The sequence below is a fragment of the Fukomys damarensis genome, unplaced genomic scaffold (assembly GCF_012274545.1).
Source record: "Fukomys damarensis isolate Sample0158 unplaced genomic scaffold, DMR_v1.0_HiC HiC_scaffold_14, whole genome shotgun sequence".
Classification (NCBI taxonomy): domain Eukaryota; kingdom Metazoa; phylum Chordata; class Mammalia; order Rodentia; family Bathyergidae; genus Fukomys; species Fukomys damarensis.
The window spans coordinates 67,991,237-68,009,776 of NW_022900926.1; the positions used below are offsets into that span (position 1 = coordinate 67,991,237).

At 38.5% G+C, this 18,540-nt stretch overlaps 1 protein-coding gene across 1 annotated transcript in view; it reads right to left on the reverse strand.

Moving 5' to 3' along the window:
- Positions 1-5,113: 5,113 nt before the first annotated feature.
- Mlip (muscular LMNA interacting protein) overlaps positions 5,114-18,540 on the reverse strand; it is a 245,808-nt gene continuing 232,381 nt past the window's right edge. Inside the window, exons 12-13 of the mRNA XM_033763417.1 lie at positions 13,875-13,928; positions 5,114-5,534 (exon numbers count right to left, since the gene is read on the reverse strand). Of these exons, the coding sequence (XP_033619308.1) occupies positions 5,529-5,534; positions 13,875-13,928 (60 nt within the window). The 3' untranslated portion in view covers positions 5,114-5,528. The remainder of the gene's footprint in view (positions 5,535-13,874; positions 13,929-18,540) is intronic.

Below are 18,540 nucleotides of genomic sequence, written 5' to 3' on the forward strand. Positions count from 1 at the left end.
TTCTTCCTACATTTTATGTCAGAATTTATAAAGAACAATATTTTACAGAGCACCCATTTTCCGCATATTAAAACATTACAATTAAAAAACTGGTCCTATTAGTCTTGCATGATGAATTTTTTTTTGTAAAAAACAAAAGAAAGCTTTATAAAAAGGGAAAGAAGTTCAGAGCAACAAAAAGTTTAATAGTAAAGCTTTTTTTTTTTAACTTTTATTGAGTTTATTGGTACATTTTAGGGATACAGTACAGTTACATTCATTGTTGGGATAATGTACCTCTACATGACAAGTCTTGATTCTCATTTTTTCCCCTTACCTCTGCCCTCCCTTCACCCCCTCCTCCCCTCCCCATCTACAAACACTTTATTTTCATCTTTTCATTCTCTCACATTTTTTTCTTTTCCCTTTTTGTTCTTCCCCTATGCATCACACCTTCCCTACACCTTTAGCTCCTTTCTTCAAATTTCTAAATGTCAGTAATCTTATTAGAATCTTATGCATTGTTGCAGAATATTCACACCAGGGAAACTATTTGGTATTTACACATGTGTGACGTATTTATTTCACTTAGGAGTATATCTTCAATATGTATCCATTTTCCCATAGTAAAGCTTTTAAGTAGCTACCCAGTTGTCTGTGAATGAACTCTGACGCATGGTCATTCTGCCTGTGTCCCCAAGTCTCTCGCTGGGAGTGAGTTCCAGCTCTCAACGTCAGTGAGTGGCTTTACAATGAATTCTTTAATAATTCACTCCCTTTTCTAGTCTCAGTCCTTACTCCCTTATCAGCATTCTCTCTGGTGATCACTTCCTGAATAAACCACATACATTAAATCCTTGTCTTAGAGTCAGCCTCCCGAAGAGACACACTGCTTAGTATCTGTGTATTTTATGTTATCTTTTCCCACCTCTTCCTCAGAAGCATCCCTGTGTTCCAGCCTCCTCACAGCCCTCAGTGCTAGGCCCACCAATCCCAAAGCAGCTGATTCTCCATGTTCCTTGCTCTATCCACAACCAGCACTTGCCCCTCCTGTCTTCACACTCTTAAGACTCTGATTTTACTGAGATGATGAACAAAAACTTTAGAACATGATGTTTAGATGCTATCCACTATTCTTTACAAACAATACTGAAGAGAAATCAAAGGACCTTTATTCATTGTCAAAAAAACCCACAACCTTTTAGGTTCAACTTTTTCATCAGTAAAATAAAGGTAATAATATGTGACTGAGAACTGCAATGCAAGGGTATAAAAGCCTTTGAGAATTTGAAACTTCAGGATGAACAGGACACCACATTCAAACAACCATCCTATTATAAGAGTTGTCTCCAAGGTCAATGCAAGAGTTAACCAAAATATATGGTGAATGTTTAAATTTAAAATAATTTGTTACAGTAAAAGATTCATTGCCATTGACCCTCATCAAAATATTCCCCATTGCTTTGAACACAAGTATTCCCATGTGCTTGCCAGTTTCTGGAGTAGTTCTGCAAATTTGCCTTAGTGTGTCTATAAGATGCAATTAAAACATATGGTGGGTCCAGGGATTTAGCTCAGTGCCACCTGCCTTGCAAGCCCAAAGTTCCGAGTTCGATCCCCGGTAATGCTCACAATCCCAACTTGGAGTTATATTGCAAAGCCATAGTGATTTTAAAAAGCCATCATGATGCTGGCATAAAAACAGACATGTGGATCAATGGAACAGAATAGAGAGCACAGAAACAATCCCAGGCACATTCAGCTTTGAATGGATGATCTTTGAGAAGAGGGCTAAAACATATACTGGGGGAAAAATAGCCCATTGCAAATGGTGCTGGGAAAACTATTATACACAGGAAGAGGACTGAATCTTAGACCTACATATCTTACCCTATACTAAACTTAAATCAAAATGGATCAAAGAGCTAAACAGTAAAATGGAATAATCTGATGGGACATAAAATATGTAAAACTATTGAAGATATAAGCATAGTCAAAGATTTTCTGAGTAGAAACCTAATTGCACAAGAAATAACATTAAAAAATTGACCAATGGGACTATATCAAATTAGAAAGGTTCTGTACAGCAAAGGAAGCAACAAAAAGAGTAAAGAGACAACCTACAGCATGGGAAAAATATTTTGCCAGCTACTTCTAGAACAGAGGACTAATACCTAGAATATACAATGAACTAAAAAAAATTAGACATGCTCAGAATAAAAGACCCAATCAAAAAACTGACATGAATACATGTATAAATTGTCAATAAATACATGGGAAAATGTTCCACATCACTGGCTATTCAAGAAATGCAAAATAAACCAATGCTGAGAATCCATTCTACCCCAAAAAGAATAACCATCATCAAAACATCAAATAATAACAAATGCTGGTAAGGCCATGGGGGAAAGGGAACCCTTCTACAAATATTGGTGGGAGTGTAAACTAGTACAACCATGATGGAAACCAATATGGAGATTCCTAAAAAATCTTGAACTAGAAATTCTATTTGATCCACCTAGTCCCCTTCTAGGTATGCTCCTGAAAGGTTTACAGACATCATATTACAGTGTTCCATGCATACCCTTGTGTGCAGTCACACAACCCATAATAGCTACATCTCATGCATGGAAGAGGCCCATGTGTCATCAGTCAATGACCGGATGAAGAATGTGTGGTGTTTATACGCAGTGGAACACTACTCTGTCATAGAGAATAAACTTGAGTCTTCCGTAGGGAAATGGATACAGTTTGAAACCATAATGTTAACTGAAATAAATCATGCACATGAGTTTAAACATGACAGTTTCTCTTCTATGAGAAACTCAAAATATAAATAAAGATTAAAGTAAAAATAATATGAAACAGGGAGATGGGTCTTTTGCAAAAAAGAAGGGGGCTGAGTGATAGAGGGAGAAGAAAGGGAGGGGAGTGGAAGGGAATAAAAAAGGGTGTATAATGTACGTAGATCAATTCCTCACAAGGAGTGCAAACATTGTGTATGGCAAATATGGATCAATAAAAATAAAAATCCAAAAAGTATAGTGAATGCTGCTGCTAAGCACCATCCAAAGGAAAGTCAGGCTCCTAAGAAGATTACAGGGTGTCCCCGCCCACCTTATTCACCACACCTGGCATGCTGCGACTTACTGCTCTCCCCCAAAGTCAAAGTGACCTTGAAGGGCAAACATTTTGAATTGTTTCAAGATATCAAAGCTGCCACAAGGCACAACTGAAGACACTCAGGAAAGAGGACTTGCAGAACTGCTTCAGAAAGTGGCAAAGAGATGGGATAAGCGTCTTCAAAGCTACGGGACATTTTGAAGGGGATTCATGGCAAAGTATTTTTACTGCAATACTTTTCAAAAACAAAAGTACTCACCATTTTTCTATCACAATTTGTATAGCATGCCTAATGTTTCCAAGGTCAGACATTCAAAGGCAGAGAAGGTCTTGAAAATATAAAAACCCAGTGCATTTCTGGTAGGAATAAGAATGGGTTCATCTATTCTAGACAGCAATGGAGGAGAATTTAGTAAAATTAAATGCATGCATGCTTTAGGATTAAGCAGTTTTAGCCATATATATATATATATATATATATTTTTTTTTTTTCGGAGAAATTCTAACAGAGATCCACACAAAAGCACAGGTGTGCACACACAAATGGATATACACCATGGCACTTTGCAGATAAGGAGAAAACCCAGTCCATTAAGGCTGGGCTTGTGGGTCATGAAACATGCTGAGATGCTTCATGCATGTGAGGAATCTGTGCTAGGACACAATGGATACAGAGCTTTAAACACAGCACTGAGTGGAAAATAAGAAACAATTTGAGCAGCATCGTTTACGTTTGTTAGATATGTGTGTGTAGACAAAATACATAAAAGCAAAAGATAAGCATTAAACACATGAGAATCTATGCCTACAGCAAGAGAAAGGCAGACAGATATTTTTATAAACAATAATCACCACTCAGTAGGTATGCACAAGATGGGGCTTGCCCAACAGTCTGTCATGAGCCTGAAGTGGGGTCAACTCACACTCTTACATGTGAATGCATGAACAAATGAATGACTGAGTAAATGTTTTGGTCTTAGAATTAGATTACCTGGACTTGAATTACGCTTTTGCACTTACTGGCATATTTAATCATTGAGAAGAACCTGTCTTTACGATCCTAAGCCACGGGTGACAATAGGACCTACCGCACAAGGTAACTGTGAAGGTTAAATTCAATTCACACACAGCACTCACCATGGCACCATGGTGCATAATGAATGCACAGTGAATGTCAGAGATCATTACTGGCAATCAAAGGTGAGTCTTCACAGAATTCAGTAGATTGGTAGAGATGCAATTTGCTGGTTGGAGGAAGAGAGGTGAGCAGGGAGTCTTGCTGAGGGTCTTTTGCCTCTTAACATCAGTGGACAAGATAAAGGACTTTGTGTGTCCAGGTGCCACATGATGGCTGATAATGGAACAGTTAGAGCAGATACTGGAAGGAAAAGGAGCCCAGCCTGTCTTCTGAAGGAAAATCTCCCGAGCAGGAGGATCATGGTGCTGAAACCATGACCTGGGGGAACCAAGGCTCAGAGCTGGCTAGATGGGGAACGGGAGCCATACGCAAAGGCAGCAGGCTTCACAGAGGCTCCTTTGCTACCAGGGATTCACTGTGGGTTCTTCCTTAGAGGGTGTGACCCTGGGCTTCCCAGATAGCCAGAAGAAGGAAGTCACCTGAGAAGACTAAGATTGACTGCTGGGAATGACAATGGAGAGACAACGGGAACAGGGCCAATATGGTGGGCAACACGAAGGACACCACCCGGGGTGTCCCTGGTACACAGCCTTGCCCCAGCAGTCTCACGGAAGCAGCCCTGTGTCTGAACAATACCACTTTTCTCCTGTTCACAATTCCCCCAGTGGATCCCTGAGTCCTAGTGTACATTAACATCTGGGAGGAACTCTTTTAAAAAGGAATTGTACTATCCCAGCACTTGGAAGGCTGAGGCAGGGGGATCACTGTGAGTTCAAGACCAGCTTGGGCTACATAGTGAGTTCCAGGTCAGTCTCACTACATAGTGAGACCCTGTCTCAAAAAACAAAACAAAACAAAAAAAGGAACTGTACTTTTTCTAGAATGTAAAAAGCAAAGCTAGCAGAATAAAGCCTGATTCTCTTAGTAATGTATGCATTAAATAAACCAGTATTGAAAAACAGTCACAGCCATTCCTGTATTTACCAATGGTTCTTCTTTATTTGGCTGCTGAAGACAGGGGCAGGTTAGTATTGCTGTCAGTTTAATCAAAGGCATTAAAGGCTTGACCAGCGGTGCGAGAAGCTGTAGGTAAATTTTTCCTGTGCTGGGTTTAGTGGAGTACTGTGATGCTTTGTGCCTGGAGGAAACTTTTCTTAGTTCCTCTGCTTCACTACAGTTCATAAAAGATGCACTCATTCTGCAAAAAACTAAAAGTTAAATCTACCAAGTGGTTAGCACCAGCATTCCAAAAACACTTCGGCCGCCAGCTTTCACATCTTCTCCAACTTCACTGCTGCAAAATGAGAAAAAATAATAAGTTACTGGAGATGAATACATTAGTAAATAAATGAAACAGAAATTTATATATTCGTCTGTGGGTGCAGCATCTCATGTAAAAAATGGTTTATAGCAGAAAATCTTATTCTTTTTTACTTGCATTTATATTGCATAAATAATAGCAAAAAAACTCCTGGATCTATTCCTTCTCATCACATGCTGATCTCTGAGGAGCTTGCAGAGCAATTCTGGCCTCCTACCAAGGGCCACAGTGGCTTTGTGGGGTGGGTGCAGTCTTAAGGAAAAGTGTACCATGTAACAGCAACAGCCATGACTTTTAATTACATGACTATTGCCCTACCTTTCCTTTAGCAGTGACTGCATAATTCCCTGAACTGTGACATCTCAAACAAGGAAGGTAAGTGAACAGGAATTGGATTATGTCGCCACTTTTGCAAAATGGAACATTACAAAAGACAGAGACAGCAAAGAACAGCTTGCTTTTTCTTCATGTGTGGATCTATGTTGCATGTGGTAAGGGAGTGATTTCTTCATTCATCTCATCTCTGTGTGTTCCTATCGGGTAGGGTTAGACTGTCTGGAACAGATAAGATCAACTTAATGGACTAGAGACGGGTATTTGAAATTAGGAAGTCAAACTATACAAACAAAACTATAATAGAAAGCATGAGAAATAAAGTGAGAATTTATTTCTAAAACATGACGCTGATGGGACACTGTGATAGAACACACCAGGGGAGGAAATGACCAGCACTTCTTAAGGATAGGAGTCATCTCGTGGCTAACAATGGAGTGTTCTAAAATCCTAGTGCCTTCTGCACAGTCACCTTCCTGCTTTCTACTGGGAAGGGTCATGGGAGAAGATGCGGTGGGCCGGGAGACCTGTGGACTAGAGCTGGCTGCACAGGGGAACATGGTCCAGGTGCAAAACGCAAGACAGAAAGAAAACCCGGGCAGGGCATGGCCAGGAAGCTGAGCAGCATTTGAAATATGAATGTATTATGTTTCTTTCAGAATAAATTTCATTCATTTTTTAAGTTAGAAGGGGGAAGACAAAGAAAAAATACTAAAACCAGAGTGTAGCTCCCTTCCTGTAGCCCTGATTGGCTCTGGCGATAGAAATATCAGTCGTGAAATAAGTGAACTGTAGTTTTTGTCATTTGGGGTTCTCCACAGGCTTAGAAAACAGGGAAGAAGTGACTAAATCACACCTCTTCCCTTCTTTTTCTAATAAAAAGTACTATTAGTTTGATTTTCCTGAAAAAGCCTACGTATAGTAGTTCACATTAGAAAAGACTTAAAGAAATCCTCATTTGGCTAACGCTTAAGGACTACGTGTCTGACATGCTAAGCATTTTATATACACAGTTTGTCGCCACAACCCTGCAACTCCATTTTACAGATAATGAAATCAGCACACAAGGTTAAATACCACACCCAAGCTCATTCCATATTTTCTATTTGTTTCATTGTTTGTGTAGTGATTAGTTGTCTGAGTCACACCAAAGGATAGATCGAGTCTGGCTTGTGCGATGGTAAATTTGCAGTCATCAGAAAAGCTTACACAGGAGGTATATCAGTATACATGTTGCAGACAGGATTATGCTACTAAAGTATTAGACTAAATTTCCTGTGAGTTCCCTTTCAAATACTATTTTTTATAATATCTGAATGATGAAATTGCAGGAAGCAGACTATCTAGCCCATCCTTGGCCACCGACCACGCTGGCAAACTTAGCACTGGTCCTCCACTCTTCCTGAGCCAGCTGAGAGCTCACAAGTCATGTCTGGCTCTACAAATCAGCTGCTGGGTAGAAATAATGTTTCGTGCTATGAGAGATAAAGCCGTCATCTGTATGCTTTCTGAAGACTTTCTCTTTAGCAATCACAATAGAGGTAAAGAGATGAATAACTTCCCCCCAAAAAGGCAAACATTGACAAAGATGAAGACTATGCAATCAATCAATCAATAAATTCTTATATTCAGACTAGCAACCTGGCAGGTAAGTCTCACTATTTTCATGCCAACTGAACAACTCACTTATGTGGGCTTTAAGAAAACATAAATAAGAAAGAATTTAAACACTTAGGAAATCACAATTCTGAAGAGTCACATTCCAAAGATGTCTCGTTGTTTAGCATTAACTTGTAAGTGGAGTCTTGTGAAACGTTCAGCCAACAGTACAGAAAGCATTCTTTAAAAGAATGTGCTGTGTGAACTGGCATTTCATTCCTGTCTAATGAAAAATCAAACATATGTAGTCTTTACCACCAAAGAAATGCTAAATTACTTACATATATGTTATGTTCTTGCAAACATGGAAGCCAGGTATCATGTATCCAGAACAAAAAACTATTTCCAAGAAGTATGTATTATTAATGCTTTCTTTGTGAAATATTTTAAATGTAGTTTATACATGTATTAATTTTGATACAAAAACATAAGGCATTGGAATTTATTGACTTTATCATCTACAGAATGTTCAGTAACTAAAGTCTTATAATGATAGCATGCTAGAAACTGGAGTCAAGGGACTCTGGAGAATATAATACTAAGTCTGGGGCCACACTTAGAAGATCTAAGTTCCAAAGAGTTATTAACCTTGATCTTACTACTTGTTTTCAGTTGTAAAATCTAGAAATGGTCTTCGCAAGGCACCACAAAGAGGAGTTATATGTCCATCCACTGCCTAACTCAACTTTAGCATTCACTAAATACAAAGTCTAACTGTACTCTATTGAGATGAGTTTGAAGGTGGAACTAAAACTTCAAGACTCCCATCTGTCCTACAGCAAATTCAACTGAGTTCCTAGAAGAGAAAAATGAGACCTGTTTATTTTTTTTCTCGCGGTTGCTTCAGAGTCAGAGGCTTTCAAATTTTGGTTCTAGGACTGGCTAATCACATGTGAAAACAAATGGAAATTAAAAATAAATAAGAGGTTCCCTCTCCCTGTTAAATATAAATGAAGAGCTTCCCCCCTCCTCCTCCTTTTTCTTAGAGTATCTGCATTAGAAGACGTGCCATCCTGAATACTTTCTCTTCTCCTTGAAGTGTCTATAAAGCATTAGAGAACAAGATGGGACCAGGCACAGTGACATGCTGAGGGAGAAGAATCAAGAGTTTGAGCCTGGCCTGGGCAGCACAGCAACTTAGTGAGACCCTGTCTAAAAATTTAAAAAGGAGTTGAGGATGTGACCCTGTACAAATGCCCTGGGTTCAATCACCAGAAATAAGGAAGGAAAGGAGCGAAGGAGGGAGGGAGGGAGAGAATGGAGAACAGGGATAGGAAGGGGACAGAAAACTGGATGAACTTGTCAGGCCCAGGAAAGTCTTTCCACGAGGACTTCTGAACCATCTCCTGGGAGCTTAGCAATCACAAGTTTGAGTTTAGTCTGAGCAATTTAGCAAATTAGTGAAACCAAGTCTCAAAAAAAAAAAAATTAAATGGCTGGAAGTATAGGTCAGTGTGAAGGCCCTGGTTAAAATCCCCAGTACTAGGGTTGCGGGGGGCGGGGACCACATCCTTGGAATGTTAACATGCAAAGAACATAATGTCCCTATCTCCTCATCCCAAGCAAGATAAGGCTCAAAGTTCAGCTGATGCCTACCTTTTGTTTCAAAGACATGCTTAGTTTTCCTTAGTGGAAAAGTCAAATTATCAAGTGAATTTAGAATGAAGCACGTGTTATAAGTACACTACTTCCTCTTAGTTGGGGATGAACTGAACTATTATTTTATCTTGAGACCATGTATGTAATGGATTGTATCTCTTTGGTTTTATGAAGGGTGAGATTTCTTCCTGTGTTTGCAATCTCACTGGATTTCTGTGATCCACATCACATTCTGGTTTATTGCTTATTCAACAATTCAATGCTTTCTTTGTCTATTAGCTTATAAAGGGGACTTCTAAGTTTGCAGAAAGATTATGATGACAATGACAATTATATCTATATTTCTCTAAAACAGGCTAGAGGCATAGGACAGGAATAAATGACAGAAAAATAATTTGATGGGTCCATTTCTGTCAATTCGGGAGCTGAGGATATCCTTCTAGATGCCTGGAAAAAGTGACTGTTTCTTCAGGTGTTTGTGCTAGCTGGCTTTATTTCTGTAAGAAATTTACCTGGCCAGCTAGCCAATTGTTTATTAAAGTATATGAACTTTCTTTTAATCATCAGGCAATAATCCAGATTCCAAGTTCATCCTCTAAGATTACAACTTTGAACTCAGCAACATATGATTTACAAAAGCTTGATTTTGAGAAATAATATTATTCGGAAATTGCCTGAAGAGAATAAAGTGAATCTAGTCTTCTTGATAATTTCACTTTTATACTTGAATGAAGCCAGTGAGTGAGAATGATTTCCATGAACAAAAGAAAACAGAAGAATAACCTTGTTTTTTAAGAACCTTAGACACAAGCAGAGATTCTGAAATTTAAAATAAAATGAATGTGAAAAGTTTATATACCACAAATTAGCAAATAAGTCTATAGTCTGATTGCAATTCATGATTATCTTCCTATTGGAGTTATAATCACAACCACCCTCAAATATTTATCAAAATCTACAAAGAAAAAGAGTAAGAGAACAATTTGCCCAGGATAACTTTTGTGAGTAGCTAGCTGTGTTAATAACACGTAAATCTGAGAGGCCAGACTCAAATGCAACTGATCATGGTTTTTGGATTTTTGTTGAAAAGATAGGCCAGGGACTATGCACAGCAGGTGGACAGGAAGCTGAGGATATCCTTCTAGATGCCTGGAAAAAGTGACGGTTTCTTCAGGTGTTTGTGCTAGCTGGCTTTATTTCTGTAAGAAATTTACCTGGCCAGCTAGCCAATTGTTTATTAAAGTATATGAACTTTCTTTTAATCATCAGGCAATAATCCAGATTCCAAGTTCATCCTCTAAGATTACAACTTTGAACTATGCCCATGACAAATTGATAGCATATGGCAAATACAATCAGAAATCACTGTTATTAATTGAATTCAATATTCTTCTAAGTAACTGCAGTCAGAAGTCATGTGACTGGGCAAGGACTATGCTTTTCTTGAGTGCCATTAAATATTCACCTATTTGGAGATTGCTGCAATTGGTGTGAACGGGGTAAATCTATGAAAGGAACATTCTTTAGAAACTGCGAGTAGTCAGACATAATGGTTAAATCAGTCACTTTGTAGCACATCCGCTTACTCGAGGGTCCTTCAGTGCCCAGGTCCTTCTGTATGTATCATACAAAGTAAAACTAAGGCACTCTCGGAACACTCTGTGCCCCCAGACAGCTTGCACTCAGTGCTGTGACTCAGCCGGGGCCGGTTTCCCATCCTTGTGCAGAGTGCCAAGGAAAACAGAAAGTATTCGATTTGAAAAGAAAGTGAATTTCAACATATAACAGATTTCTCAAAATTAATATAACACAAGTTAAAGTACATGTTATAAGTTTATGCCACTGGGCAGGAACATATGACCCAAATATTTAATAACTGAAAGCATTCACTGAAACGATTTTTTACATGACCCTCTTGCTCTCACTTTCTTTTTATTTTCTTTTTCAAAATTAAATTGCTGACTTTACTGACTCTAGACTGCCAGTAAAAGAACTATAAATTAAGGCGAGGCACACCTGAACCATCTGGGGAGACATTGTGCCTGCCAAGGCCTCTGCTCCCATCAGATTCCCTACTGCCTTGCCTGGAGCAGGGCCGTCCCTCCCGGGGCCTCTGATGCTGATCCACAGTTGTGAGCCCTGAACTAGGTGAGAAGTCCAACTGCTCTTTCGAGTGCACGCCTTTCAATCGAACTCTAAAAATGATGCGAGTTACAAAGGCGATGAGAGAGTCAAATCAGACAAACCTGAGACCCTCTTCCAGAATTCCTCCTCTTTGTACCAGTGTGGAACTGGAATGGTTCACTCTAGTACACCGTATGGCAGGAAACCAGAACTGCTCTTTTAGAAGAGATTTTTTTCTGCTCTTGGGTGAAGTTTTATAGGGTAAATAAATACAGGGAAAATGTTTTGGGAAACATATGGGTCAACATTCCAGTTTGACCACATATCACAGAGAGTTGTATGAAGTTGTAAATTGCTCCAAAATGTGCCAGTTTTACTAAGTAAAAAAACAGCACTGGCGACACATAAAAAAGGTATTCTGCTTCAGTTTTTTTTTGTAATACTTATAGTTCCTGTCTCCCATAACTGTTAAACTTTAGCATCTTTTATGACATTTTTCATATATTCCAAACTGATTCAAAATTATTTTGGGGCAATACTATACACTAGCTCAATTTTAAGTTTTGTCTACAAAGTTGAAACAATTGATGTGAAAAACATTCAAATACTGAGTCTACCTTATTCTCTCTGGTAACAGGTGGGCTGTTGTGTCACCTAACATTCAGAAGTCCTCAATTCTGAATGTATTATCTGAACTGAAAGCTTCCATTGTTTAAGTAAGTAACTGATCTCCTCCTCTTATGTAAAAACACCGCTAGTGTGTAGACATAGCCTAGGTGAACTTAACCAGAACTGTTATGTTTGAAATAAACACCTTTGATTATTATTTTTTATATTCATATGAAATACCTAAGATGTGTTCAATCATTTTCTTATTTGGGGATATATATTTGCAATTTTTTTCACTTTTATACCATTTGCCACCATTATGCTGACAGGGTAGCATTTGACAAGAGTGAATATCTTTAATATATGAAGAGTTTATTATTCAATAAAAAATCACCATAAAGGAAGTTTACCACTCAGTAAAAATATTGCCATTTTAGTAGATATGTGTGTAATACAAAAACAAAATAGATAAAAATGAAGACAAAAATCAAAGAAAAACACAAAACTTTTAAAATACAAATTACGATGAAAAATAACTTTCTCTTTTTATTTCCCCCATTGGTGCTGGAGATTGAACCCAGGGACTTTACACTGAGCTATATCCCTAGACCTTTCTTATTTTTTATTTTGAGACAGGGCCACCCTAAGCTGCCCACGTAGGGCTGAAACTTTGATACTCCTGCCTTGGCCTCCCAGGGTGCTGGGATTACAGGAGTGTGTCACCATGCCAGGCATCACCTGTCTTTTAAATTGGCAAATACAGTATTTCACATATGACAACATTTGCACAGACATGTAGATAGACACATTCCCATGAAACTCTGCTCTGGCAGGCGCTGTGTCCTGAAGTAGCTGACACTGGCCTGTGATTTTGTGTAAACCCTTCCAAGCTATTTGACTTCACACCACAGACTGATTTTCCTCAGCCTCAGTAAAACTCCTCCACTTGTGTAAAACTGGAATAGTAAAAACGCTTAATTTGAAATGCTTCATAAGCATTAGTACACAATACTGTTTCTAACACATTGGCAGTTGTAGTAATTCTCCACGGCAGCAAACACATGCAGGGGTGGAGACTGTAACCCTTTGGAGAGGAGGAATTTCTGGTTTTTTCAGGGCTGTAAGTCCACCATATGTGCACTCAGAACCAGTAATCCTAGTTTTGGGATTTTTGTCTTAAAAGAGCAATGGTCATGGATATGAATACGTACATATTCATAATATACCTTCATATCTTACACGGTCTTGTATGACAGAAGCTTTAAAATTTACAGGACTACCGATGTTAGCTTATGAAAAGTTTGTAATCTGTCCTAAATTGTGAAAAATATTCCTTGAAAAGGAAAATTCAAGGTTTTTTTGGGGGGTTATTATTTCTACTTCTCTTTTGCTTTATGCTTATTTTGTCTGAATTTGGAGACAATGATGTTAAACATACTTCATCTGTGACCCTATCTAAAATGAATGTATGTGCTACCCACTTAAATCCTAAAGACAAATCCTTTAAGTTTTACTTTTTTTATTGAAGTTTCTATTTCATCTGAAGGATATAGAAGAAAACATTGTTCAGTTATCCTTTCTCTTTATGAATATAAATTTAGATCATACAAAGAATTGTTTTTCTTTGTATGGTATTGCATTGTAAAAATAAAAGGAGAATTTTCAAAAAAACTTATGACTGGGCATGGTGGCACATATCTGTAATCTTAGCTGTTCAGGAGGCTGAAGCAGGAGGATAGAATTGGGACCAGATTAGGCAATTTAACAAGACTCCATGTCAAAATAAAATTTTTAGAAAGGACTAGGAATGTAGCTCAGTGTAAGGTCCTGAGTTCTGTCCCCAGTGCAGAAAGAAATAAGGGTGGAGGATGGAGGGAGGGAAAAAGAGAGGAAGACATAACTCTTTATCACTAAAATATAAGACTGGCTTATTTCTACAGCTTCATATGGAAATGCAGAACCAGATCTCCAATCGTGTCTGACATTTACCTCTTTGGAATCAAGAGTTTCATGTTCAGGAATAGCCACCATTGGATGACTCAGCTTCACAGAAAAGATGCCCAGGATGTGACCGGGAGTAGAAATGAGGAGAAATAAATATTTAAATTTCATTAAAGTGGATAATGCATAAAGTATATTATCGCAGATAATAGATATACTCATAGAAGTTACCAAATGTAAATATTAAGATTTGACTGTCATTAAGAAACATGGAAGCTATTTGGCCAACAGTGAGTAGCTTGAGTATAAAATCATATTATCACCCATGTTGTATCATTCATAAACTCTCTCAGAGTTTAGCGGATGGCATACACTGTCATTAAACATTTATTTAATGAATGGCCAAACAGACTGCCAGATTTCACAGAAAGTAAACTAAGTTAAATTTATCTTTCCTTCCTCATACATTGGCTGCTAATTAAAAAATTCAAAAGGAAAATCAACAAATCCTATGCAGACCCATTATAAATGTAGCTCCATCTGTAGATGCATAATACCAGGAATGTAAGATATTGTGTATGCTTGTGAATACTGATAATCTGATTGCACAGGGACTTCAGAAACAATGCCACCTCACCAGATGATGTTATTATCGTAATGTCATTTACAATACAATGACTGATTCCTAACAGAAGGGAGATTCTTTTTTATGTGGGAATTTTTATTATTGCATGGGTCTTCTGAGCAATCCATATACAGATAAAGCCATCAACGAAGAAGAAAGTCATCAATAAGCAGGAAAGAGACAGACTGAAAAACAAAGAAAAGGGAAAAGCAATAATTTGTAATGAAATCTGCCCCTTTTTGGCATTCACCATCTCTCCTTCCTGCTACTTTAGGGACATCACAAGACCAGATTGGCCAGAATATTCCTTATTTCTTCTATTACCCTGGAAAAATTAGGGCTATGGAAATGATATGCTCCATTCACTTTCCACAGAGTCTTGTATTGGAGCAATTTCAGTGAGGCCCACAGTTTTGACTTGGACACAGGGAGTGGGGCTGGAAGGCCCTGCTTGACATTTCTCCAGAATGTCAAGAATGGACCATGCTTTTATTCAAAGTCACAGCTTCGCTAAATCTCAGCTCTCACACTCTGTGCCCAAGTGTAAAATCCTCTGTTACATCATCAGGACCCCTTCCTGCCTCCCAATACCATTGCTTTAAATGGAAGCACAGTCAACTGGAGATCTAAATGGCACTCCAGGAAGCAGTGGAAAGCACCTCCTTTCTCCTGCTCATGGCAATCTCCTGAAAACTTAAGTGTGGCTTTGGTAGGATCAGGCCCTGTTACTGCTTCAAATGACCAACCCAAGTAATTGGTCCTGGACAGAGCAGTCTTTAATATACTGAGGCGAAGTGGCACAGTATTTATCTGAGTCTTCAGAGTTCATGGAATGTCAAATTTTCATTCTTTTAATTTCTTAATCTCAAAAAATAATTATGCTGATATTTTAAAATTTTAGTAAAACCCTTAAAATATTCAAGGGACTGAAACAATAACTGAGCCATTATATAACATCCAGTTTTAGTATTATATTCCTTCTTTCTGATATCAGTATTAACTGATTTAAAGACATTTCATTTATAATCTTGAATTTAAAAAACTATGTGTTGATTATCCTAACCAACAAAAGAAAACAGAAAGTAACTGAATTTTCAATAATCATTAAGCCCAAAATTATTTATATTTGGCTTTGGAGTGCTTTTTTTCTACTTATGATCTCTTAATACAGTAGTTTTGCCCTTCTTACTACCCTTAAGTTAACTGAAAGGTGATGTTAATGTCTCACAAACATTATGGGTTTAGTCATAATGCTTCATTAGGAACTTACTTGACAAATGATTTACATGCTTTTGTCCACAAAATCAGGGAGATAAGCTCAATTATTGCCCTACTTTGAGAGAAGGAAATAAAACACTAAGAGATACAGTGATTTATAAAGTGTCCGTAGCCAGCGTTCAGGCAGCCATCACTGGAACCTGGGGCAATGGTTTCCAGAGATGTGCTAGATGGAAACAGGAGGCCGTAATACTGCTCTAGAAGCACAGGGGAGAAGGGCTGGGGAAGGAAGGCAGAGAGGCAGAGCAGGGAGCAGGAGCAAAGCCAAGGGTGTCCACCGAGAGGCCAGAGGCAGTGCAGGAGTGGCTGGGGTGCTGCAGACCCGCGCAGGACCACAGCATGGTGGGCAGGTGCCAGCGCAGTGCTCGGAGCTCGATTCCTTTCTACAGTGAGAAGTCACCAAAGTCTGACAAGGAGAAAGGAGCCCACGTGATCAGATTTTCATTTCAAAAAGGCCAGTATGACCGATGTATAAACTATTGACGGCAAAGTAGAAGATATTTATGTAATCCATGGGGAGGGTGGCAGGAGGAAGAAAGGAAGAATGCTTAAAAGAAAACACCGTCCAAGGAAATAGACCAGACTCCAGTTTTTCTCAGCGACTCTTGCCTTCCTGTTTTCTAGCACGAGCAGAGAAAGCAGAAAGCAGATACACTGATCAGGAAAGAAAAACTGGAAAATGTTGGAAAGAAATCATGTTGAACGCTGCAATCACTGCTGCGTGCTGAAGGCAGAGGTTCTGTTAAAGCATTAGGAATAGAGATGTCAAGTGGGGAGGATAATACAAGGTGGCAAGGAAATCCTGCCAGAGTTAGAATGTAGCCCATAACACTAAAGCATTAAAATCAGTTTTACAGATGTGAAAAGCTTGCTACCCAGCTAGGAATGGAAGTAAACCCAGGGGGGTGTAGTTACCCACACCTGTGTACTTGATGGATAGCACTCTGGAGAACAAATTACTGTTTCACATCAAAGGAAGAAAAACTGAAAATTTACTGGATTTTTCATCAATGCATGATTCAAACATAGATTGATGAATGAAATAAAAAGGTCAAGTAAAATGAGCTGAAACATACTTTGTCCTTCATGAAAAGTCCAGTCTTATTTATTATGTAACAAACTAATGAGAGCTTTGCCCCATTAATCACTGTTGGATAATCAACAGGTGATATTTTTTTTTAAAAAAGTTCTTAATCATAGCAGCCACCAACCTGTTGTAAAGTCTTGTGAAGGGTTTGTTACCAGTATAAAGTTTTCTCATGAATGTTACTGAAACCAAATGGAGAAAAGAACATCCAACAGCTAAGGCAAAGCAAACATTAAGGGGGTTAAGCCAGTCCTGTCTTGAGCGTATGAGAGAAGTGGAATTTGATGCTCTGGAGTTTGTGAAACACTTTAAAATCATCGAGGGAACACATTTCAGGCAGAACTTGCTTCTCCAGGACTGCTTCTCTGTTTGACCATATCTGCTTATGAATTTCCCGTGTCTTCCTCTTCTGCCTCTCCACTTAGAACTGCCAACTACTAGAGTTCCTAAGAATGTGTCTCAAAAATAGACGTGAAAAATTACAGTAGTGATACATACATAAAATGCTATCTTTTGCATTTTATATGTTATCATGATGAGACTACCAGCAATTAGAAGTCCTGATTTGTGTGTCATTCACCTTTAGGTTTCTTCACAGTGGGGACTTATACAGCAGAGAGGAGACACTATAGGAAGACTGAATGAATAAATTAACAAATGAAAGAATGCATGAAATTGTTAGAGAAAAGAAAGAGGGTTTCTGACTTTTAAAAATTAAAGACTTCTGAATCAATGGAGCATTAGAAATCATTTACTGTATCTAAAGATATCCTCATAAATTTATATGAGACTCTTCAAACTGGAATCCTTCTAGTAGAACTGTCACGTAGGTCATGTTTAAGCCTCCTAATTCTTTTGCTTGAAAAAGAATTGAACCTAGTTGTCAGTGTTTAAGCCCCCAGCTTCTGCATGCAGGACCCAATTTCTAGTTTCTCTTGGACTTTTCACAGGTCTTACAGCACAAGGTCTGCATGGCAACAAAGTCCTCACCACTAGGAAGAACCCAAAGGTTACAGGTCACCTGTTATCATGCTGAAGCTCATGTATCTGCCTTTTCTCATTTTGGAGGTCAGAGATTTTATGCCCTGATTTACAACATACCACAGTGTGAAGGAAAGGCTGATGCTGCCCTGTGAATAGCAGATTCTGACCCAGTAGAAGTGGAGAGGTGGCCAAAATTCTGTGTGTCTAACAGGTTATCTTTGTATGAAGAGATGCAATTGATAGGTTTCAAGCATTTAGCTGTTCACACCTCACACTGATTATACTCAAAATGCTGTAATCAAATTAGTTGTGTTAGAGTTGTATGATTAAACAACTTCCCAGAGATCTGTTCATTATTAACGTGCTAATGGGCCAGGCACTTGGCTGATGTCAAGGACACAGCAATGAATACTGTCCCTGCCCTTGAAGACTAAGTCTAAGGGGTGTGATAGATGTTAATTATGCAATCAGGAATATATAGGTGCAAGCACAAAATTATTGTTAGGAAATAAAAGCACCGAGTGTTACTGGGATTCATTGCTAATAAATCTGATCTACTCTAGAAAAGTGAAGGAAAAATTTCCAAGAAGTCGAAGTCCAAAAGGTTAAATTACTCTGGGAAACTGAGGCAAGAGGATCACAAATTCCAGCCCCTCCTGGACCTCTTGGCCAGAACCTGTCTGTCTCAAAAAAAAAAAAAAAAAAAAAAAAAAAAAAAAAAAAAAAAAAAACCAACCAAC